The sequence below is a fragment of the Perca fluviatilis genome, chromosome 1, assembly GCF_010015445.1.
Source record: "Perca fluviatilis chromosome 1, GENO_Pfluv_1.0, whole genome shotgun sequence".
NCBI classification, from domain to species: domain Eukaryota; kingdom Metazoa; phylum Chordata; class Actinopteri; order Perciformes; family Percidae; genus Perca; species Perca fluviatilis.
This window is the reverse complement of record NC_053112.1, coordinates 10,138,556-10,164,565: the sequence shown is the minus strand read 5'-3', so window position 1 is coordinate 10,164,565 and position 26,010 is coordinate 10,138,556. Positions and strand designations below refer to the sequence as shown.

Here is a 26,010-nt window from a genome sequence, read left to right as displayed (position 1 = left end):
ATTTTGTCAGGTTTCAATTTAAGAGTTGAATTGAGAGGCATGGATGGGTATATCATTTTACTAAAGCATTTTCGTATAGTTTTCTCTCTTCTGAAAACCTCTGATTCAGAATACCTTGTATATTTTAGTATGGTGTTGTTCCTTGTCTTCTTATGCAATTTGGTTGGGTCAAGAATAAACATATTTGAGCCTGTAAAACTTGAGTAAAACTGTATAAGATATCGAAGTATATCATTGAACTTAGAACTTCTCGCTGGATATGTTAAACAAATGTAAATAAATACAACATAAAGTCACATGTAATAAAGTGAGACATTTTAAAGTAGATTTTTTTAGCCTTAAGGGTCAGTACATCCACATTACTAATGCCAAAATCTTATTTTCTAACTAGTGGTATCCAGCCATGAAGGTGACATCTCCACCACAATGCTGACACAGCGGAGTTCAATGTGATTTTTTATTGTGATGTGCAAAAAATTAAACATCCAACAGCTTTTGTGTCTCCAGAAACAGTGCCCCCCATTATGCAGGATAATCTACAGAATACAGTTTTCATTGGAACTACTTTCTAAAAGAAAAAAAAAATACTTTCATGAAAACTAAACGTTTGCAAGCTTTAAGTGCTGCGTATGAAATTCAATGCACCACCATTATTATGGGTTGCTGTATAAGAGGCGAGGCATCTCAAAAACTGGGCAAAAAAAAACATCAACTATTTGAAAAGTCAGATACCACAAGAGATAAGTGACTCTAACCCTTTTTCGATAAACTAACCATAACACCCAGCACTGAGAAGGTGAAGAAGTTAGAATAAAGAGAAAAATAAAGCACTTTTCAGATGAGCGTGTTTTTCTCACCTGTGCTCTGTTGTCAAGTCTCTCTCCACCTTTAGACTGTTGCGTGACAGACTTCTTTTTTCTTCTAGATAGGGGAATGAGCAATTGACTAAATTAACTAATACATTCAGGGAGCAGATGCATTAGTGAACATGATCATAGTGACTCTGAACTTCTCACCTGATCCACAGGAAGGCGGCGAGGAGTAGGATAACCAGGAGAACAGCAGTGATTGTTCCTGTAGCTGCTGATTTCCATGCACCTGGATAATCAGAAGGAAATACTGACAATGTATCAGGGATGTACAGAATGTTTGAGTAATTACATCTTGAAGCCTTTTCACACTCATCAAACCATTCATTGACCCCTTGTGCCCTGTATGAAAACATGCATTTACCATGTTTCTTCACTCATTAAATGAGGTCAGTGGTGAAGAAGTATTCAGATCCTTTACTTAAGTAAAAGTACTAATACCACAATGTAAAATTACTTTGTTACAAGTAAAAGTCCTGCATTGAAAATGTTGCTTAAGTAAAAGCAGGGGCGGATCTACAGGGGGGCAAGGGGGGGCAGCTGCCCCCCCACTGTAGGGCCTTGCCCCCCCAGCTGCCCCCCTAACTTTGGCATTCAAAAAACTTTGCTTGTAAAAACAAACTGCCACTATGTGCACAGGCTTCTTAAAACATTGAAACAAACAATTAATTTATATTAATTCATAATAAATAATAATTGTAGATGTAATCTTAGCCCCCTGCCCCTCAAATACTTAGCTACGTCCCTGCATCAAACGTGCAGAGCGCCGTTCGCACATTCAGGCTCGCACACAGCGAGTCTGCTGCGGTGTGGGGGCCCTGCATCCCGGCAAAGACTGGAGCGACTGAGCTGCCCCCCCTCCCCGAGCCTCTCAAAGTGAAGTCAGTTTCCCAGGTGAAGTTAAAACACACGTTTCATCTAAAGTTAAATTTGTAATAATTATAATGTCTGCTAAAGGCGAGTCAGTATCAACAACAGCGCGTCTGTTAGCCAAAAGTCAAATCGCGCTCCTCGGGGTTGTAAGCGCATTCTGCTGTTTGATTAGTTTGATTTCAGTAAAGACAAGAAGAGCATAATACAGAATATTACAAATTGGCATGTTTGAATTCATAACGTTTACAGAGGGCGCGCCGTTCGTTGGCGTTACGTTACAACACACTACACAGTGCTTGCTGAGACCGATCATTTGTATATGATTAGTTAAGGAGTAGGCTACTATAAAATCCACTTCCTCTCACATATCACGGCAATACGGCTGCACAAATTAAACCAGGCAACATACTTTACTGTCAAACTGGGAAAACAACAAATACAACAGGATTAAGAAGGCTAGTCTAAACATAACTGATGTGTGCATGTAATAAATCTCGTCTGATGTTATGTTTTTTAGGCTACTTATTAGCTACAGGGCCATACAGTGTAATGTAATACAATAATAACAAGAGCTTTTCACATCTTGACTTTTGCAGGCCAGAGTAGCTGGAGATATTAGCTGAAGCCTAAAAGTGGGGATATTGCCAGCCATAAAATCCTGAGTAGTGCACAGGAGGAAGAGGAGGAGGGAAATGAAGAAGGAGAAGACAGTAAACTGGAGAGACCAGGCAGGTCAGAGCAGGAGAAGACCACAGAAGGAGATGCAGAAATGAGTGAAAGAGAAGAGGGAAAGGAAGAATTGACAGTGAGGGATGAAGAGGAGGCTGCAGGTTCAGAGAGAGGGACAGAGGCAGAGAGTGATCAGGAGGATGAAGATGACAGAGAGGAAGAGGTGGCTGCAGTAACCCCTGGACCATATGGTTGGTTTATATTCTCCTTACATATAAATTGCAGTACAGTAACATAACATGTCCTGTGACATGATGTGTTTTCAGTTTTTGGCTATTTCCATTCTGTTGTATATGTTATAGGGTTAGATATGTAAATATTTACATATACAACAACAGTTCACTCTTCTCAAGACACTTTACAGATAGAGTAGGTCTAGACCACACTCTTTAAGTTACAATGACCCAACAATTCTCCCAAGAGCAAGCATTTGGTGCAACAGAAACATCAGACATATCCAGGGTCTTGGTGGTCGCTGGTCACATACAGATGGATACAGATATAGAGAATTATGATTCATAATAATGGTAATTATAGTAACAAAAAAGATAATGGAACTATGAATAGAAATAATAGTTGTAGCAGTTTAGGGCGTAGCAGTTTAGGGCATAGCAGGGCGTTGCGGGGCGTAGTAGGGCATATCAGTTTATGTATGAGGGTTTTCATGTACCGTCTTCCCCTGCCACCCTACCAAGATCTCTTGCTACCCCTTTGCCCCCCCATGTAAAATTTTCTAGATCCGCCACTGAGTAAAAGTATGTAAGTATCATCAGGAAAACATACTTAAAGTATTAAAAGTAAAAGTACTCCATACAGAAAAATCCTCCCGTTTTAGAAACTGGAAAGGATCCAAACTGTGTTTTTAACCGGCTAATCATTTCAGCTGGACTCATATATTTTGGGGTATTTTAATTGCTAATGAAATCTCATATTTTATAAAGTACGTGTGTTTTGTGTGCAAACATCTGTATTTATGAAGTAACTAGTAACTAAAGCTGTCAGATGAATGTAGTGGAGTAAAAAGTACAATATTTCCCTCTGAAATGTAGCAAAGTAGAAGTAGAAAGTAGCATGAAAAGAAAAGACAAGTACCTCAAGTTTGTACTTAAGTATAGTACTTGAGTAAATGTACTTGATTACATTCCACCATTGATTGAGGTTTTTGTCACCCACCTGTAACTGTTACGTGTGTGTACTTTGTGTGTTACACACCACCTGAAACTATAGTGGGATCCAAATAAAATCAGATGTAAAGAGATGTATGTACATGAACGAACATAACTTACCTGCTACAACAATCAGATGTAAGGTGGAGTTCTGACGTCCTCTTCTGTTCTGGGCTTCACAGTAATATTTCCCACTGTGTTCAGCTCTGAAGTCAGTGATGGTGAAGATCTGTCCTGATGCTTTTGGTGAGTCTTCATTCTCCTTGTACCAGGTGTAGTTAGCTGCTGGGTTAGCATCACTGCTACAGGTCAGAGTCACTGAACTGCCCTCCACTATCTCAGCAGAGGGACTCACTGACACAGAGGGAAGCTTTGGACCATCTGGAGGAGAAAATGTATAAACTCATTAACATTTGTGTGCAGAGCTGATTCTAGGGAAAGGCTCTCTCAGTGTGGCAGATACAATGTTAACATGCATGCATGTACGGTGATGCTGAGGTGTAAAACATACCAACTATACGACCCACGGGACCGTTTTCTACCCTCATATCTAAACCACAGAATGACAGTTGCGGAATTAAACACATCATTAACGTGAAACTGTTGCATTTTGGTTAGGTTTAGGCACAAACACTACCTGGTTATGCTTAGGCTCCAAAACTACTTATTCAGTATAGAAAAAGAATTTCTATTCTAGTTTTGGTTAAAATCAGACATTACTTCACTTCCGGGTACTCACATGACTGAATGTGACATTGTCAAGATAAAAAAAACCTCACGTTTACTTTAATTCTCAAGGTTGGACAGGCCTGTGTGTACGACTGATTTAGTGAGACACAAATAAGACAGAAATGCTAAATGTAACTGTATGTTACTACAGCTTTCACAACTGTTGATGCCCGGGGCATCCATGTGGGATTTTGAACTCGGGGTGCACAGAGGTTGTCTGAGTTCTGAGCTCAGAAATCCGAGGTCAGGGGGCGTTTCCGACTTTGACCTCGGAAAATCCGACTTCCGAGTACAAATGGAACGCACTATTATATTTCGTTGCCTTAAATCCGGCTTTGTTCCCGTCATAACTACTACGGCCACTAGAGGGCGCCGTCACTATTAACATAAATATAGGTCGTAATTGATGCTTGAACAAATGACCCATGGGAGCGTTTTTTCGGGGGAGGACAGTCTCTTCTTTGAACATTTTGATCTTTGTTTCACTGTTACAGATGTTCACTAGCTAAAGGGATTTTATCTGATGCACCGGTGATCACAACCACTACTCTGTGTAAAAGGGGGTAACTGCAATATTTCTACTGCAAATCAGAAAGTCTTCAGCTGGTAGGCCTGTTTAAGTGTTGCTTCTTTGTAACATGACATGTTTTTGCAAGCCACTGTCTCTTATTTTAAATAAACTGAATGTCCAAATGATTTGCTGATGTTTTCTTCTTACACTGGACATCTAAGAGTAGAGACGTAGAGTTGGTCCGTCCAAACTCATTCTCAGACTTGCAGTGGTAGTTCCCTCTGTCCTCAGAGCTGATGGAGGTGAAATGATAGATGCTCTCTGGTCCTTGAAGCAGTATTTGGTTCTCCTTGTACCAGGTGTAGTTAGCTGCTGGGTTAGCATCACTGCTACAGGTCAGAGTCACTGAACTGCCCTCCACTATCTCAGCAGAGGGACTCACTGACACAGAGGGAAGCATTGGAGCATCTGGAAAAGATAGTAACATTGATTTTTATGAATTCAGGTGTGTTGCAGCTTCTGAAACTTTGGAAAAGGTGAATAAGATTTTTTGGAAATGGCAAATAAAAATCTTGAATATGATGGTTTGAACAGTTTAGTTTATGAAGTGTATATGATTGCCAGTGGTGATTAAAATGGCCTCTGTGACATCTAGTGGAGCTGCTCAGTGAACTACAGCTGAAAGCTTTGATTGTGAAGAAAGCATCATCTGCTAAACCTGTCTTTTGTTAACTAAATGCAACACATTTATATGTTTTTACTCACAATTCACATTAATGAATACAGCTTCAGATGTCCTCCTCCCGAGCTCATTCTGAGCTGAACAGTAATACTGTCCAGAGTCAGAGGGCTGGATGGAGCTGAAGACGAGCTGTGGTTCTTCAATGAGCAGTTTTTGGTTCCCCTTGTACCAGGTGTATTTAGCTTCTGGGTTAGCATCACTGCTACAGGTCAGAGTCACTGAATCATTCTTCATAATGTCACCAGGGGGAGTCCTCGACACAGAGAAAGGTTTCGGAGCATCTGGAGGAGATGATATGACCAAACATTAATATGAGAATGTTCATCATCCACTTTCATACAACACACTAGAATTACTGCCTTGTGGTTGTATGCCTTCGCCAATTGCAGTTTACATCCATATCTGACCAGACTCACATTACACTACTGGTCAAAAGTTTTAGAACACCCCAATTCTTCTAGTTTTTTATTGTTTAGAGAAAATCCCGCACACTGAACATTACGCAAGCAATGATTTATTTAGAAAAATACGTTTATGTCTCAGACCTTCATCAGGTAAATACACGACAAAACGTTTTTTACGTTTCTAGTTTTTTATTGAAATTTTAGTAGTTCAAGTCCAATGAATAGCTTGAAATGGTACAAAGGTAAGTGGTGAACTGCCTGAGGTTAAAAAAAAGTAAGGTTACCCAACACTGAAAAATAATGTACATTTCAGAATTTTACAAAAAGGCCTTTTTCAGGGAACACGAAATGGGTTAACAATGTAAAGCTGTTCTGCAGCAATGGAGGTTGCTCAAGCTTTGAAAGTTGGTGCTATCAATTCCCACAGGTGTTCCAATTTGTCTGGATTACTTACAACCCCCTCTGTTTGTATAAAAGTATTGTTGGAACACACTGTGGTACCATACCCTCGTGAGCATTATTTGAACAGTATTGTACTGCAGAAAGTAGTGTGTTGCTATAAAAATGGCGGGAAAAAGGCAATTAACAATGGAAGAGAGACAGACCATCATAACACTTAGGAATGTTGGTCTTTCCTACAGAGAAATTGCGAAGAAAGTCAAGGTGTCAGTGAGTACAGTATTCTTCACCATCAAAAGGCACTTAGAAACTGGGGGAAACTCTGACAGGAAGAGGTCTGGCAGACCCAAAGCCACAACAGAATCAGAAGACAAGTTTCTGAGAGTCAACAGCTTGCGTGATAGGCGGCTCACAGGACAACAGCTTCCAGCACAGCTTAGTAGTGGTCGTAATAAGCAAGTCTCAGTTTCAACTGTAAAGAGAAGACTTGGAGCTGCAGGTTGGATAGGTCGAGTTGCAGCAAGAAAGCCATTGCTAAGACATCAGAATAAGAAAAAGAGGCTTGCCTGGGAGAAGAAACATCGATAATGGACTACTGAAGACTGGAAGAAGGTGCTATGGACTGATCAAAATATGAAATATTCGGTTCATCACGCAGGACTTTTGTACACCGTCGAGTAGGCAAAAGGATGGTTCCTCAGTGTGTGACATCAACTGTCAAACATGGAGGAGGAAGCGTGATGGTCTGGCCAGCACAGTCACCAGACTTAAACCCCATTGAGCTGGTCTGGGATGAACTGGACAGAAAAGTGAAAGCAAAGCAACCTACAAGTGCCACACATTTATGGGAACTTCTGCAACAGAGTTAGGAAGAACTTTCGGAAGAATATTTGATTTCCATTGTAGAAAGAATAACACGAGTATGTTCTGCTGTTATATCTGTCAAAGGGGGCTACTTTGATGATTAAAAAAATTAGAATACATTTTGGTTTATAAATTGATTTCATGATTTCTTTTTTAACTTAAATTGTTCATTTGTTCTATTCTTTCATTTCAGAGTACAATAAGACATTGAACTGCATGAATTTCAATAAAAACCTGGAAAAATTGGGGTGTTCTAAAACTTTTGTAGTGAAGACTTTGAATGAATTTCATAAAATATATTAAGTGTTGTTTGACAAACTGTGGATGCTTCACACAGATCAGGCAGATGTGTGTCATAAGTTTGCTATCCAACCAAATGTCTCCCCCTTTGCTCCTGAGTAACGGCATTGAATAACGACCAGAAAAGCATTTTTACAGAACATTATGTCACAGTGAAGTTAACCTTTGACTTTTTGGATAGTACATGTCATCACTTTATCATTTTGACCTATTAGACATTTGTGTGAAATGTTTTCACGATTAGCCAGGCCCCCAGGAAGTGCGCTCAGACCACAGTGCCCACTCGCCGTATTGCAACGAAAAATCCTCCTGCTTCCAAAAATGGATTTTCCTTATAGGCTAGCACTGTAAAAGAGATGTTTGTAAAACTGGTGACAGGACACCTTGAACTGCAAACAAGGTTGGTTATGACTCTTCCTATCCCGAAAATTAAATCCACGGACTTTTTATATTTGAAAAACTTCCCTCAAGCCGAGAAAAGAAATGTAAAAACCTGTGATGTCATCACAATGTAAATTCTTTCAGCTGAGCAGGTAAATTGTGTGGGAGAAACACTATGGCACATATTCAGTGGGAGTAAACCCGGAAGTTTAGATTTTTTTTGCATATGCGCTAGTCGAGCAACTCCATTGAAGTGAATAGGCACCATTTTGGAATCTGGTATCCAGTTATTATTATACATCCATGTAATTAGTGTGGAAATTCTTATTTTTTAAGATTATTTTCATGGCCATTTTTAGGCCTTTAATTTCACAGGACAGATGAAGACATGAATGGGGAGAGGGGGAATGACATTCAGCAAAGACCCGCAGGTCGGAGTCAAACCCACACCCACTGCACCGAGGAGTAAACCTCTACACATGTGCACTACCAACCAAGCTAACTCGGCCACAAATACGGAATTCTTGAGTTATAGCTAAACAAAGTGTTTTGTGAGGTCACAGTGACCTTTGACCTCCAAAATCTGATCAGTTCATCCTTGAGTCCAAGTGGACGTTTGTGCCAAATTTGAAAGAATTTCCCCCACGGAGTTTCTGAGATATTGTCTTCACAAGAATGGGACACACAGACAGATGTAGGACAACCCTGTCGCCGGAGCAGATGCACAAAAAAACATTTACTTACATCTGTGTGGTGTGGGCTATTTGTTTACATCACTGCCCCAGCTGACACATTATTTGAGCATTGTTGCCACCAAGTGTCAATGAGTGGGATCAGCGCTAAACTCAGCAGGGTGTGAACCGAGAAAGCAGCATGCATGTGTGTCTTTGTATTACAATTTGTGTCTGATTTTCACCTAAAAAACTTATATTTTTGTCACTTGGTTGCAGCAGAAACTAACTGTAAACTATCACCTTATTTCATTGATATGGCAAACTGTTGCCTCTTTACACATGCAGCAGATACAAAGCCACACTAGCATTCATTGAGAGTTAGGTTTTTGTATGGAAATATCTGAATCTTTAGCAGCTAATACATATCGTATCACAAAAAAGGACTCATGCGATCCATTGTTTCTGTAAAAATATTGATTATAGCTTTTTAAAGTTTCCACCAGATGACATTTTGTTTGTGAAAGAGAAGAGTAAACTCACACACTGGAGTAGAGCGGTATTTCTGGTAAGAACAGGAATAGCTGTCTGCAGGATCAACCTGACCTCCGTAAGAAGGAGATCTTTCTCCCTGAATCATTGTTCCATTCTTGTACCAAAGGAAGGAAGAGCGGTCAGTAAGACAGCTGCTGTGACAAATCAGCTTTGGACCAGTCGAAGACCAGATCACCTGCACCTGCAGATCTTGATCTGTGAACAAGGAACATGAATGTCATTTCAATTATACCATGCACAATCTATCACTTTATATGTACACTTTCATCTCTTATCTAACCAAAAAATAAAATAAATATAATATAAATGGTATTTGTTTGTAAAACATACACATACACAACAGCACTCTAAACTACAACTAATCACAATGTTGTGCTTGGCTCATGTGCTCACGCTCCATGTTTGGAGCATATTTACTTCTTATTTAATACTTTCCCTTGTGTTAAACTTCACTAACTAACCAGGCATATATCAAAATATATCTGAGAGCACATAATCTTCTTGAGTAATACATATATTTTAACATAACAATAAATTGTATAGATCAGTACCTGTGACAGTCAGAGTTGTTCCAGGTAAACTACTCCTCCATTCAAAGTTTGGTGTCTTGAATTTGAAGTGATACTCAGCTGAGTCGCTCTCTCTCAGGTCAGAGATTCTCAGAGTGGAGCGTCCTCTCTCTGTTTCAACATGAACACGACCTGTATACTGGGAGTCTGTACTAAGGTCTTCAGGCTGGGAAGGATTCTGCCAACGACGACTACGTTCAGGACTGAACCAAAATTTAGATGTGATAGATTCATAACTGCTGTACATGCAAGAAATGTCCACTGAAGAACCTTTGAAGGCGCAGACGCTTCTGTCAGTGTACATCACTGTGTTGCATGAATGTCCATGGCCACCTGAAATATTCAATATTTGTATTGTTATTATGACAACTAAAGTCTTTAGTGCAGTAATACACAGCTGGTTGTATTGCTATGTGCAGGGTTGTTTATGTTAAAGACATATGAAGAGATGGTATAAATCATTAGCTAAAAGTTCAAAACAACGTAATGTTAGTGGAAGACTGTGGAGTAAACTCACACACTGAAGGAGAGGGGGGATCCTTATATGCATTAAGGGCGCAGGAATAGCTGTCAGGAGGATAAAAGTAGTCTGAATAAGAAGATGTTTCTTTATTTATTTTCTCTCCATTCTTGTACCAGAGGTAGGAAGAACGACCAGGTAGGCTACAACTGCTGTGACACTTCAACTCTGCCCATGTACAGGTTTTAGAAAAGCATGATCTTGATCCACGTATCTGCACCTGGAGACCTGGATTCATAAAGAAACAGAAATATCATTTTAGACTGAACTGTCAACGTAGACACAGAGATAACTGAGACACAGAGATTGACAGTAGTGCTTCCTAAATGTTGAGCATTTGGAGCAAACTTACAGTTTCCAACAACAAAGTTACCTCTGACAGACAAAGAGACTCCAGGTGAACCAGAATATTTCCCACCATGGTTTGTTGTGAACATGAACTTGTACACAACTGAGTCGCTCTCTCTCAGGTCTGAGATTCTCAGAGTGCAGCTCTTCTCATGACAACTGTACTGCACACGACCTAAATACTTTGAGTCTGTTCTCAGATCCACAGGCTCTTTATCCTGCAACTTAGTGAACCAGAATGTTCTCGCAACTGTAGCATTTATTCTGGATGGGTATGTGTAGCTGCAGTGTATTTCCACTGTTGATCCTTTAACAGCACAGATCTGAGTAGAGGTGTAAGTCACTCCCCAGTTATTCTGACCCTGTATCACTGTAACACAGAGCACACCAAGAAGCACAATCAGACTCAGAACTACACCAGAGGACTGACTTGAATGTGAGAAGGTGCATGGTGAAAGGTAACCTGGAACAGTTTGCACCCCCGAATAATATTCACTGCAGTCACTTTCATAAAACCAACACAGTCTCACTCCCAGCACGTCAAAAACGCTTGATTTGCCGTTTGTTGAAGCTGACTGTCACCTTCTTTTTTACTTATATATATTTGTCACATTTTAACCTTGCTTTGTACCGTAGCCCTTAAAAGCAATCTTACTACGAAGATGATGGGTGTTTTTCTACTTTTTCAGGGTAAACTTTGCCTGTTCTCAGTAACAAAATGTTGAACATAGGCCTACTTGTACAATGACTCACTTGAACTTTGTCTGCTGTGAAAACACCAATAAAAAGAGTTAGCAAAAAAGTTAATTAGTGAAGCAAAAAGTCTTCTTTAGCATCTCAGTCAGACGCCTTTAACTAATTCCAATATAATCCCATCTGCTGTGATATTGAACGCTCTGGATGCCCCTTTGGCGTCATTTTTCAAAGCGCTTGATCGGGACTCTTCACTTTTTGACGTTCTGGGTAGGGACTGACACACGAGACAAGAGCGGGACAGTTAGGGTCAGGAAAAGATTGTGGGATCAGGCCAGCTGTCAGTCTTGCCTGGGCCCGGGACGAGATCTTAGATGTTTTTCCACAAATAGGCCTATTTAAAAAAAAGAATTTTAATTCTTCCATAATTTAATGAGGGCCCAGTTCTGCCCCCCCCCCCCCTACTGTGGGCCCGGGACAACAGACCCGTTTGTCCCCCCCTATCGGCGGGCGTGGGTGGGGTTATAAAATGTACACTTGTGTGACACACGGGACAAGAACAGGACACAAACCCCACCCCCCTGGGTGAAATTCCTGTGTAGTTTGACCCATCCACCACCAAAACCAACCGCTTTTTGCAGATTTTAGGTAAACCTATAGCATATGTTATAACAGGTTTACAAAACATTCTTCATGATACACCATTAAAAGTTTGAAAAGATTTTACTTTAGAATGAGACAATTTTGGCTTGTCATTGTAGGAGTGTTGCACAGGTGTAACTGATAGCATTAAAAACGGCCACATTCCATTTAGGTGTGCAAGTTCCAGGGTACTGCTATTGTGCGTGGTGTAATGTTTGAGAAGCGTTAACCTCATCGTTCCCATTTCAATTATGTAGATGCATCCTATTTATTTGCAGACTTGTCCCCATTTTCTCCACAGCTTACAGTTGGATGTAAGAGTAACAAAAACATGTCACATCGGGAAAGAAAAGAGTTAAGCATCATACATTTCTACATTTATTATCTACAGTTATGCACACTAAGCAGGGCATCATAGTGTTTGAAGGGGCAGTGAAGAAATGGGAAAGGCATCGAAACACTTTATCTGAAGTAATGAAGGGTGCGGTATGTGAACAGATCAGTTATTTGCTTGGTTTGTTCCTGTTTGTGGTCAGGGGTGGGAAAGTACAGAGAAATGCAGAACACGGATGTTAGACTATTTTAGGCAAGTATGTTAGCAATATGACATATTATTAGGGTTCCTACAGGCACTGTCTGGATTTTCTACTTTTTATCGCACCTAGGATATTGTTTTCTCTCAAAAGAAGCACTGTGCTGCTTTTAATCCTTGTTTTATTTTTAGTAGTGCTGTGCCCATTGAAAACGGGCTGATTACTTGGCCTGTGGTGTTGCTGCTTGTAGAATTTATCAAAACCAAAGTGTACCCCAAAATGACTTACAGAAGGACCCTGAAGCACTTAATATGCAACTCCACTGTATAGCCTACTATCTGTTGACTTAGTGTAGGCTCTACATCAGAGGAAGACATAGGCGCAGATACCGTGGGTGCTCCGGAGTTCGAGCACCCACGGAAAATACCAGCACCCACGTGTGCCAGACTGCCAGTAGGCTACATTTATTTAAAATTAAACATTGCAATTGGTGCTAAGTGGAGCGTCTGTCATAATGTGATTGGTTATGTCGCTGTCAGTCCCCTGCTCCATATCCTATCCACCAATCACAGCATCTCTTGGATGAAAACCCCACAGTGCGTGCATGTGCGTTAGGTAATCAGAGTGAGAATCAAATGGACGGATTTGTTATTAAAAAAGCAAAGCTATATGATGCAAGTGCATCGACGACATCCACCACCAGTGCAGAGAGTTCTTAATTTCCCACGAAGCTGATCGCGGTGGATAGGCTACCCCAGAGCCCGGGCCGGACCCTTGATCAAGCGATTCTTTTTTCCTTTTTTTTCTTTTAAAGCCTAATTGGGTGGGGAGAAAGCTATGCCATAATCAGAAATATTATAAATATATATAGGCTATATAAAAGTAACAAATGTGTACAAAAGTTAGGCTGCAGTTACAAAATGCAACACGTGTCATGCGCGGAGTCTCCTCCTCTCGCACGCATCACACCGGGCCTGCTGGGCTGAATAAACAAACAGCAGTTTACATGCTTTGTCCTTGTTGCATTATTCTAAACAGATTTCTGCAATTCAAACAACTCGGAATTGAAGTTGAGAACGTCAGTTATAACGGCCCATAAAGTGTCGGTTTAAATCGGGCTCATAATTACAGTTAACGTGTCGTGTCATGCTCGGACACAACGTGCTCGGGCTCGGGCTGGGTCGGTCTTGACTTTTTGGGCCGATCTAAGCTCTAGTGGTCAGTTAAACTTCTCATCTCCAATCCTATCTGTATTTGTGAGAAGTGGCGCTGTCCTGAGTTGAAACTATACGGCTTTATTATCGAGTTAACAGTGTGTTTGTATTATGAGAGCTAATCAGCACATATCTGCGATCATCAACCACCAGAACCTGTGTGTGTGTGTGTGTGTGTGTGTGTGTGTGTGTGTGTGTGTGTGTGTGTGTGTGCGTGCGCGCGCAGAGAGAGAGAGAGAGAGAGAGAGAGAGATACACACTGCACAGATACGTCTGGCTTTATAAGATAGATAGCCTGCCTATAAGTGACATCACGCTCTGTTCAACGCTCTATTGTCGTTTCTTTATTCAAAAGTCAAAGACAGTCCAAAGTAGTGCTACTTTGCACACATTTTAGCTGCCAAAGCTCCGCTGCGCCAAAGAACTTCTAATATATCAAGAAGTTCCACTCCCTCGTTACGGCTTCTGAACTGGTTGCAGTTCCACCAGAGTTCCATATAGGGGGCGCTCACAGGCCAGTGCAGAATGAATGGGACTCTGTGGAGCTATACCCCTCAAAACCCACTTTAATAATAATTAAAGTGAATAATTTTTTGTCTAGTAATTTGAATGTTGCATTCGAAAGGGGAGGCTAAGAAAATACACACTGCTGTGTGTTAGATTTTTTAAAGTCGCTTTTTTGTTCTAAAAAGCCTTTTAAAATGTCAATGACATCATACACACATACGGCCAGAGATACTGCTTTACGGCAAGCTCTGAGTCGCTTCCTTTGTTCTCATGAGGCATCGACAACACAGCTAACAGGTTAGACTCTCCCTGTTAATACACGTGCTAGAAAGAGGTTTGCTGATGTTTTAAAGACCACACCGAAATATTCACTCTGACATTCAGGCTCTGCTTCGGATGCCGTCAAGCTGGATCTCCGATCGTAATCACTCCTTCACTGACCAATCAGCATTCATTAGCAGAATGCTAGCGTGTTATGGGCAACAACGAGTCACCCTGTAAGAAATCAAAAGGACATAAGTACTCATTCATTCAACTTTCGAACTATAACCCATGTTGAACTTGCCAAAATTACAATCAAATCTGAGGTTTCTCAACGACAATCAGGCGAAAGAGACAAATTTAGCCGTCTAGCTCCATAGAGTCCCATTCATTTTGCACTGGACCGCGATCACCCCCAGTGGAACTCTGGTGGAACTGCAACCAAAATCCGGTACAATGGGGCTGGATAGGGAGTGGAATGGCTTTCCGTAGACCGGCTTTGGCTGCTCTCTCTGCTCCTGCTCACTGCTCACTCATTGAGCAGAGGGGGAAGGTCCAAAGGTCTAGCTTTTGCCGCTAGAGCGGCAAAAGCTAATGTGTGCTTCTTTTACCTGTATATTTAAGGATAACTTTTGCATTTCTTATCCAAACAACGCCAAAGTTGGCACTGCACTTACTCGTGCCCATAGCAAGACACCTGTCACGTTTGAAATCCATCGGACTAACGGTTCGAGAGATATGCGCTTAACACACACACAGACAAACAGACACACACACAGACGGAAAGACGTTCCTGGAATTATAGATAGATTATTTTCAGCCTTATACCCCTCAGCACATGGTGCTCTCTCTCTATATATTACCATGACAGCCAATCCAATAGTCTAAACACTCCACTTAGCTTTAAATTAAAGAAACACTTGACTCTCTGGAACTTCCAGTTCCAGAAAGTTCCAGTGGGCAGACAAATGGCTTGAAAAATATCAGTGACTACTCAAATAAGATCCATTTTAAATTTCCAGTTGTATAGCAAGCACATGTCTGGTGTTGCAGGATTTCAGGTTACTATCACATAGTATCATAGTATACATTATGGGTATTTACTCAATAAATCTAGTTAAACCTACCTTCCAACAAAGTCCTAAAACTTAAGTGTCCTAACTGCTTTAGAATATATATGTAGATGTTTTAGTACCTTGTAGAGACAGAAGGAAGAGAACAAACCCACACGCTGCTGCTGGTAAACTCATAGCTGCTCCTCTCATTTCTCTCTGTCATAAAATATGTCAGTAGATAGATACTGAACAGTGCATTATCAGATTTCAAAATCTGCTTGCAACAAAAGAGGATGTGGTCTTGAAAGAGAGTGTTTGTCTTCTGGGCTGATAAAAGCTGTCCTGGCTTACTTCCTCTTTATGTTATTAACATGCATGCACAGCTGGATGACATCCCCAAATTCAAATCTGCAGACTGTGCATGCACTTTCTAATACAGTGTAGACTATATGATAAAAGAGACTGAATGTCACAATGCCAGCCTGCTCAGAGTCTCACATTATCTTGCCTGCCATGTTTCCCTTCCATTTCAGATCCTGCCACTCCCCCCCTGTCCTGCAGTTACCCTGCTGCTGCCATTCCTCATCCTCTGACCGTCGCTGCCTATACCATCACATCTGTTCCCAAGTATTAGCTCTTGCAGGCCCATAGACAGGGGGGTTTCGGGTAGTTTGAAAGAACCCCCCCCCTCATTGTCAAAGGACCATAATTTAATTCAAATTTTTGTTGTTGTGTTAACTACTTTTTATGGAATAAAGAAGTGTCTTTTTAAATAATGATGGCAATAATTCGAATCCCCCTCAAATAATAATTATCTAAACCAAACCAAAGCCATAATCTTGTTAAAATCACCCCTTCTGTGAAAGTGTTAACTGGCACGCGACATCTAACTTCTAATGTATCAACAATCCAACAACTAACTTCATGCACTCATACTGTAGCAAAGTCTGTGAGGCCATCTAGCTGAAAGAGAAAGCAGGCAGCAGCACCATTGTCACAGAATATTGAACATATGTTAAAAAAACAGGGTAAGGTTGTTATATTTAGCTACCGTTACTAACCCTTGCTGCATTGTAGCTAACAGTCGTCAGGAGGTAGCAAATGTTTTCACTCGTTTGTGCTCGCTAAGATACCAGCAGACAAGCTACACAAAATAGAGCATACAAAGTCACCAAAATGAAGTATTTGAACCTCATGACTAAATACAAAATGATAAAAACTGCAAAAAGGTCCACTTTTTGAAAAAAAGAACCTCCCCCCCCCTTCCACAACCTGTTCTAACTTCCAACTCATAAAATACCGATGCTTCGTCAGTGTCTCTCAGCATCAGATACAACACAATAACCACCCCTCAGCGTGTGTATGGAACGCACCGGGCAGAGGTGCAGCTCAGCAGCAATGAAGGTGACGTAGGATTAAGAGCGACAACGGTAGCGAGTAAGCCTGACGTTGTTATACTCAGATTCTAGTCAGAATGTGAGTCTGATACTGCTCCATACAGTCCTGCCCATAGCAGGTTCCGTAAGTAAAAATACAATGCAATTTCTCCATTGACAAATTGGAGTATAAGCCATAAAATCGTAAGGGACTGTTATTTATGGAATGGATCACCGGAGGAAAATAGGGGAGGGTCATTTGTTTTTATTCCTTGTTGATGGGAGGGTCATCCAATTTTTTTTAGTCTACAGGGGAGGGTCTCCCAACTTTTGTATTCATGAGAAGAGCAACATTTCAAAGTGGCTTGTTTGGTGCATATTTATCCATGTAGCTCCATGTAGCTCTCTCAGTCTCGGCCCCTATCGCTAGCAGATGGGTCCCTCCCTATTTAGTCAGCCAGACCTGTAGCTGACCCTGCGTTCATGCCACCTCGGAATAACAGGCACCGCCCCCCCTGGTTACGTTGTTTTTCCGACTGGCAGCGTTCACATGGTCGGGATGCGTGTTCTTCTTCTTCTGTTATATTGGCGTTTGGCATAACAACTTTTTGCATGACTGCCACCAACTGTTGGCCGTAGCCGAGAGCATCAGGTGTGTGAAAACATGGAGGCCACAATAACAAAAGCTTTTCTGCTGTTTTCTTATGCGAGCATCCAAACAGTACATCGCCAGGTGTTTGTTTGTGTTATCTGCAGGACAATGAATGGGAAAAGACATGGATAAGGTGTTTTTTTTTTTTATACATGGGCCTATTTATGAATAATTTGAAACATGTTATGTCTGTGTATGTTTCTTGGCAGAGGCATTTGTCCACAATAAACAGTTTATTTTCATTAAAATATGTTCAGTGAACCAAAGTCGCCTCCATCAAACGTCAGTTGTCAACAACGCGTCACCAACTGGGGAACTCGGTTATCAAAATCCAGCCCGAGTTTCCCACCTCTGATTCCCACAGGACGTTGCGTGAATGGTGACGTTTTCACTCGGAAAAACGTTTTTCCGATGTCCATGAATGCACGGTTAGAGACCGTGGGATTTCCCAAACTGAATAACGTCACCTTCCTAAAATAATTGCCTAAAAGTCATTTTTTAACAAAAATGATTTTGTTGCCTAAATCATCTCCTCATGGTGCTGGCCACCTCTGGTAAAATTGCTTACATCCTCAGTTGAACAGGTCATGTGATTCTACACCTTTAGTATAATTGCCTATGTAAAGCATGTGATGTAGGCAGTTTTATTTTTTGTGTTTTCTGAAAAACCTGAAAAAATGTCTTAGGCAATTATTTTAGGAAGGTGACGATAAATTCCGCTTGCACATATAAACACAAAACTGCTTTGCTAGCTCAAACTGTTGCCTGTATATTGTATTCATTAGCATGATTGCTGTACTGTTTAGTTCAAAAACATCCAAAACACCGTACGAAAACATAGGTGACAAGGTGGCAAGCTTTTATTTTTGAAAAGCCGAAACTCACGCTGCGGATACACCAGCCGGCAGCCGTCAAGGCATGAGACGGGAGGTATATCCTTTCGGTCCCAGTGATTATTTGTGAAATTGTGCAAACGACAGTCTTTTCAAGGGATTTGAGAAGGAAGGAGTGGTAGCATGCAAGCTCCCAAATTGACGCTAGTCTGAGAAATGGAGTTTTGGATAATGTTCAGCTTTGGCAGCTTTACCTATGCTAAAATATACAATGACTGAGGAAACCTAGTGACGAGTCCATAGCAGTCAGTGTTGAATTACCCAGTGTGCTTTGCTGAATGGTCTCAATGTTTTGTTTATTTCATGTGAATAATAGTTTACTAGATGAGTAACTTAGTATTTGAAGTAACGCAGGAAGTGTGCATTTAGTTTCCATGCTTATTGTGTTTCCACAACAATGTTAGTGAGTAAATCTACTGAAATGACCACCACACCATAACAGAGGAGTGGGATGCGTCAGATGAGAATGCAGAGGTTTAGCCATCTATGTCATGGCTGTTAAAAAAAACAATAGAAATCTGTACAACTTTGCCAAGTGCAATTCATTTCAATAAATTGTTGGGGACGGTCATCCTTATTTTCCCAATCATGTTGGAGTGTCATTGTCATACAGTACCCGATCTGTTCCACTGGCACGATCCGTTCTGCGCGTGTGCAAGATGACTCTCATGCCATGACGTATGCGCAGATGATAATACTGTTTTACGACCTGCCTAATCTGTTCCACGCTAGCCTCTAGACTCCACCGCGATAGCTAACAGCTAATTCGGCTAACCGCTAGCCGACAGCCTTCAGTCTAAAATAACGCATGCGCAGAATGGATCGTGCAGGCAAAACGGACAGCTAGATTCAGTCTAAAGTAACGTTAAGTCAAACATAATGGGAAAAGCAGGCTACAGCTAAATTAAGACTTTACAGTTATAACAATAAAGACAAGTGATTATATTTTAAATGAGCACTAGTAGAACTGACGTAACAGCTGTTATATATGTTAACGTTTATTTTCAAGTTTTATTTTGATTGTCTTTTAAAGTTTCAGCTAGCGGTTAGCCAAATTAACCGTTAGCTAAACTAACATTAGCTTCCCGGTGGAGGCTAACGGCAGACCGCTATAATCACCTAGCGGTCCGCCGAATTAGCTATTAGCTAAACTAATGTTAGCTAGCGTGGGAACAGATTGGGTAGTGTCATAAATCCTCGTACCACAGCGCATGCGTGAACATCTTGCAAATGCGCAGAACGGATTGTGCCGGTGGAACGGATCGGGCACTGACAGTCATCCAAAAGTTATTTCTGATGAAGGGAGGGTCAGGTCTATTTTGTAGGGGTGGGTGATACTGGGAATTTTGGTATCGATCCGATACCAAGTAAATACAAGGCTAGTATCGCCGATACTCTCTCAGGTGAACTGCTTTAATGTGTTTATGCTAATTGGTGGTGTTACCACAGTGGGGAATTACTTTTCTTGCACACATAACATGTGTCAGTGTCCGTATCAGCTGGAGTGAATAAATTCCACACAGCGCTTCTCTTTCTTTCCGCCATCATCACGGGCTTCTCTCACTGTTCTGACTCTCCGCCTCCGGCAGAGCAGGGAGTGGGAGGGGGCAGAGAGAGGGAGAGAGAGAGAGATGCGCTGTTTGCATACTGCGCACAGACTTGGAGAGACGCTGTGGTCGCATGAATTCGGAGAGAAACTACAACAAAAGTATCGATCTCATCACAACAGTATCGATCCAATATCAATACTCATCTTGGTATCGATACTATCGATATTTAGATCGATACACCCAGCCCTACTATTTTGACTAAAGGTCACAAAACTCCTCTGGTGGCCCCTTAAATAGATAATGAACAGTCCTTAACCATCGATGATAGACTTAAAACCAGCATGCCGACGTCACTAAGCGATTCTATATGGTCATATAGACGCCAAAAATCATGGGGCACCAACCTTGTTTTGAGATAAATGTCTTTTATTCGCTATGTCTTGGATAAGTACTTCATTACCCACAATCCTAAACAATCCCACAGTGATGCCTCTGATTGGTGGAACTCATGCTGGTGAGGGGGTGTCAGTACCCAATCTGTGCTGCCTGCACGATCCGTCACAAGGATTTATGACACTGCACGAATCACGATCTGTTCCACAGTTCTGCCGTTAGCCTCTAACGTTAGTTTAGCTAACAGCTAATTTGGCTAACCGCTAGCTGACAGCTTGATTCAGTCTAAAATAACGTTAACTCAAACTTCACACTGGGATAGCAGGCTATAGCTGACGTAACAGCCGTTATATATTTTAATGGTTATTTTCAGGTTTTATTTTTAGCCAAATTAGCTGTTAGCTAAACTAACGTAGCTTCCTTTATTCAGTGGTGCTCGGTGGTTTATGGGAGGAGTAGTTCCTTTGCTCTGAAATGACAATATGTACACAGTCTTGTACCTTTGACTTTTTGGGGATTTTCTGTTCATTTTTTTACTCAAAATAATACGTTGTATGCTTAGGAATCACATACCGTCTGGTTAGCCTAAGGCATGTGTAAGAAGGGCGCATGGATATAAGGTTTGTGTACGGGGCCGACAACACCACCTAGGTTTTGGCTGAGGCCTAGCACGTCTAAAAACTACAACAATTCCAATTTAAGGTAAAAGATTAGCACAGGTTCTTAATATCGGGGGAGAGCAGTTAAAACAGTGAGTAAAAACCAGTTTGGGGAATAACCATATTTAAAAAAAAGAATAAAACAATTAAAATTCCCCCTTAAAAATAATTTAAAAGCAAAAGCACAACCAACTAAAATCAAGCTAAAATGGTACAGCAGAACAGGAGTGGGAGGTTAAAATGTCCACAGGTCTCCGCTGGCAACCAGCTTCTTTGTCGTTTGGCTCCTCCCCTCGGGCATAGCCTGTAAAAGAGAACTCAGGGTCAGTCAAACATCCCTTAAAAGTGCCACAGCTTTGTACACTACACACAACAAACACCGGTCTTAGAAAGAGACTTACGCGGAAGGGAGAAGTTTCACCTTCTCCCACTGTTGCCGCTAGCGATCGGTGTTTGAGTCTTTTGGTGTACTCCTCCATACCAGGGACGATGCTGCTCTCACTGGGCTCCCGGTCTCTGTGTCTCGCTCTCTGTGTCTGTCCGTCTGCTCCTCTCTGTCTGCTCCTCTGCCTGTTCCGTTCCGTCTACTGTGCTCTGCGTCCTCCCTCGTGTGTCCTCTTCTGTTGCTGTTCTGTCCTTTTTATATCTAATCAATCCATTCTCTGGCTCCCAGGTACAAGTCCTTTATCCTGATTAATACATGTCTGATGGCGGCATGCAATATAAAAGATAGAAACAGCAAATAGTAAAAACACAGCAATCCAAGTAAAAGCATGCTTAAATAAAATCTACTTCCGCTCCGTGACATCTGGTCTAAAACTCTTTACATATATAAATATATACGGACTTTTCCAGACGTCAATGGGAGAAATTAATGGGAAATTTACTTTACTTCTGGAACCCAAGGTCTCTCAGAGGAGGGGCAGGACTGTTGAGCTCTATTGGGCTGTGATTATGGGGCGTGTTTCAACCGAACCAGGAAAGAAAATGCTTCTGCACTCAATTGGATAGACCTACAACCAATCAGAGCAACGGAGACAGACGTCACAGAAGCTACAGGCGGGTGTAGCAGTGTGTATACATACGTGATCGCGGTTCTCTGTTCCTCTTTCAAAATGAATGCTCTGTCAATATCTTCTATAACAGACGAGATGGCAGCCATCTTTGTTGTAAATGAATTCAACCCAAGCACTCTTTGGTGACGTGGTTGATTACTTTCTGTTGATCATCTGTCCATCATTGTATGAAGCCCGCCCTGACACATTGATTGGTCAGCTCTGGTTCGAGCATAGTTGCTCCACAACGGTTCAAGTCCAGACGGAACTTCCTGACCTCAAATGTTATGGGCTAAGTTCAGCTGGCATTCAGGCTAATAGTGAGTAGTATGGAAGGCTGAAATCCAAGTAGGGAGGTTGGTTGTCAAACAACACTGGACTGGGACCGGGGTTAAGGTCTGCATGTCTCTGAAATGTTCATTCTATAACTCCTCCTACGATCTTTTCCTAATCCCAACTGTTGCAATTTTGTCCCATCAAAAGTGACAATAGTCCTGATCCAGCGCGTTTAGATAAAGCATGTTTAGATAAAGCGGGTTTAGATAGGACACTAAAGCACACTTTTAGCGTCAATAACAACACCAAAGGTACCTGACCAAGCAGCCATATTTGACACGATGGGAGTGAGAATGTGTTGCCTTGCACTAGATTGGCTACGGGCCTGCCTTGTGGTAGAATTTGCAGCTCATGAACTCATGTTGTGTAAGTTGAGACGGTGGTGTTCAAGATCTCATTCAGGTCAGTGTTCAACATACCAGCAGTAGGTCACAACCTGTCTCAGACAGAGTAGTAGTTCAATTCTCTGTCTCCATAGATTAAAGGATGATTAGCTGTCAACTATTTTGATATTTGATTAATTGGTTTGAGTAAAAATTATCTGATTCCAGCTTCTTAAATGTGAATCATTTCCAGTGTCTTCACTCCTCTGTTACAGTAAACTGAATATCTTTGAGTTGTGGACAAAACGAGTCATTTGAGGATGTTATTTGGGCTTTATAGACCACACCACTAATCGATTGATAAAGACAATAATAAACAGAATAATCGATAATTAAAATTGCAGCCCTATCTGTATATTAAGACATTGCTGATGCAAGCACTCCCATCCGGCCAGGCAGGAAATTGACACATGCTTTCTTCCTTCTTTTTTTATCTTTAAAAACATTAAGTAACGTGTAATGAAAACTTGAGTGCATCTATCTTAAATGCTTGAAAGGCTGGAGTTGTTATTTTAAGTATAATACATTAAATGCCTAGTTGGTTTTACTTAAAATATTTTGTTTTATCGTATGCTTTGTTGCATAAAGTTTTACGTTAGTTAAAGTGACTAAAGTTTTTATTTCTATTTATTTAATATGTTAAACTAGAACATTAAAATTAAGAAAACAAAAAAGCAAAAGAACAAAAATAAAAAACAATTCTGTTTTCTTTAGAACCAGCTAGCATGAACAGTGTTTCCTCTAGGATTTTTTTTAGCAGTGGGGGCAGATCTGTCGGATTTGATTTTTCTTGGCTTTTGGAAAAAAAACTCCAAGGCTGGGTTACACTAGAACGGCCAGGACGGTCATTTTGACCGTTTTGAAATTTATATGTGTAATAACTTTGCTGAATAAAAAAATACAATCCTGCTGGTACCTGACTTTTCCTAAAAGAGTCTGTATTTTCATTTAAAATAGTTTTTATATACTGTACATTACACAAAAGGCAAAGAAAATACAATCACTTTGACCTATTCTGGCCATACTGTCATATTGACCGCTCGGATTTTCGCGGTTTTGTTTTTAATCTTTTGTGTGGTTGAAGATGCATCTTGGTTGTTTAGTAATAATCATAGTCTCTGTCAGAGAAACGTAACTAGCGGTCTCGAGTAACAAGTGTGGGCAATGCATCACCGATGGGCCGAAGGCAAAGCCAGAGTCGGTAACGTAGGCTACTACGGTGTGGATAGACTCGGTTCTGAATCAGGAGAAAAGCACCGGGCGATCGCTCTGTGAAAGGCGCAGTACACGTAGACGGTAGCTGTCTACGTGTTCATATAACTTTATACATGCTACAACTGGCTGGAATCATTGCACACATCCTCTCCAAGGAGTGCACCAGCTGTAAAATGTCCCGGAGGAAGTTCATGCAGCAACTGGCAGAGGAGCTGAGAGCGGAGTTTATGGAGGAAAAAAAGGGCAGCGGCGCACGGTCCAAACAGCGCTGCGCACCGCAGCAGACACCAAATCGGAGGCAGTGCCAGGTTAGGTTAGGTTATAAATGTTCAAATAACATACTTTTAATTGTTATTTGGCTGTGAATTATGTTGAATGAATGTCATCAAAACAAAAAGCAGCATGGAGGCGACAAAGCACAAGTTTTATGACAAGATCGGTGAGGATGGGAAAAATCTTTCATTTTTGTGCAAACTTTGCGCCTTTCAAAAAGAAACTGAAGCACCCGGCTAGCCTTTCAATTTAGAAAAATAATAGCTCGCAGCAACATATGGAAAAAAAGAACTATGAACTAGTTCATTTTTGGAACTGTGAACTTAGTTCAAAATGTTGAAGTATGAACTATGAACTGAACTAGTTCATTTTGAAATTTGTGAACTGAACTTTGAACTACTTCATGTAGAAAGTGAACTTTCCCAACACTGTACACTGGTATGAGCATATTTGTTTGTAGTAAAGAAATGCAAACAACCCAGAGCGTTTTTTTTCTCCTATCCTGGAATGTATGTATCCACAGTGCTGTGGAGTAATGTCTGGCAATTCGAGACTACTCTCCATCCAATTAAAAGATCTCTAAAATTTCAGAAGAAAAACATTTTAATCACTTGTTTTCTTTCTACCATACCTTAGGCCTCACTCAGTAAAATATCTGCAGGGTAAAAAGTGGAGAATCTAATTTGCTAAATATCTGATATCGCTCTGTTTTTGTTATTGTAATACCCTCGATCACCAGAAGCGGCTGATATATTAATGCTCTTTAGTTTAACTGGTTAACCCTGTGCCTAGAGCCTGGTTGGATAGACGCTACTTGAATTATTAAAGGATAGGTTCACAAAAAAAGTCTGTCTTCAAACAATAGTCAGGTTCTACACTGAGACAGGCTTTGCTTCTTGCATTTTATTCCATCTGTTCATACTGTCAATGTAAATGATGGACACAAAATGACCAGTCCCCATATTGTGTTTATATGAAAGTAATATGAGACTTTAGCGGTTCAAGTTAGAAAGATCAAGTAGAAATCTTCCAAAGTTACACTCTTCATAGAATGATCGCGCACCACCCCCACCTCCACCCATCCTCCACGCAGTTTCTAGTAGCCAAGGAGGACAAGGAGGATTAAAAAAACATGATGGACTCTTCAAAAGAGGTCATTATCTTCACTCGAGTTTCTGCACGGAAAAATCACCAGACGACACAATCTTCTGAACATAGCCATACTGAGAAATCAACCCGTTCTCACTCCAAACTTGTTAAATAAGGACGTTTGGACGGTGGCTGTCAGCGTCTGAAGCGACAAAAAAGGCGTTCTTCAGCGTGTTTGTAAAACGTATCGGGCAGAGCAGGCAGCTACATATGGTTTAGCAGTAGTATGTAAGGCCGAAATTCCATATAGGGAGGTTGTTTTGGGTGGAGGATGGGTCAAACACAGGACTTTCACCCAGGAGCCCGGGGTTTGTGTCCCGCTTGTCACCTTTCCTAAAGTCGCTTTCTTCTTTAACCGTCCCGTTATTCCCGCATGGCACGGAAAAGTAAGCCCACCCACGACCTTTTCTTTAACATAACTGCGTCAAAAGGGACGCCAATATTCCCGACCAAGCACGTTTAGTTAAAGCGTGTTATATGATGCTAAAGGAGACTTTTAGTGTCTATAAGAACGACAAAGGCACCTGACCAAGTGTCTGTA

At 41.1% G+C, this 26,010-nt stretch overlaps 2 protein-coding genes across 2 annotated transcripts in view; one reads left to right on the top strand and one right to left on the bottom strand.

Annotated features, from left to right (window-relative positions):
* LOC120559237 overlaps window positions 1-26,010 on the top strand; it is a 353,225-nt gene that overhangs the window by 46,739 nt on the left and 280,476 nt on the right. The window lies entirely within an intron of this gene.
* LOC120559251 (titin-like) overlaps window positions 1-26,010 on the bottom strand; it is a 44,516-nt gene that overhangs the window by 3,049 nt on the left and 15,457 nt on the right. The window contains exons 6-13 of the mRNA XM_039800851.1: window positions 10,280-10,510; window positions 9,745-10,095; window positions 9,182-9,388; window positions 5,643-5,900; window positions 5,234-5,345; window positions 3,758-3,906; window positions 1,017-1,098; window positions 858-921 (exon numbers count right to left, since the gene is read on the bottom strand). Coding sequence (XP_039656785.1) covers window positions 858-921; window positions 1,017-1,098; window positions 3,758-3,906; window positions 5,234-5,345; window positions 5,643-5,900; window positions 9,182-9,388; window positions 9,745-10,095; window positions 10,280-10,510 — 1,454 coding nt within the window. The remainder of the gene's footprint in view (window positions 1-857; window positions 922-1,016; window positions 1,099-3,757; window positions 3,907-5,233; window positions 5,346-5,642; window positions 5,901-9,181; window positions 9,389-9,744; window positions 10,096-10,279; window positions 10,511-26,010) is intronic.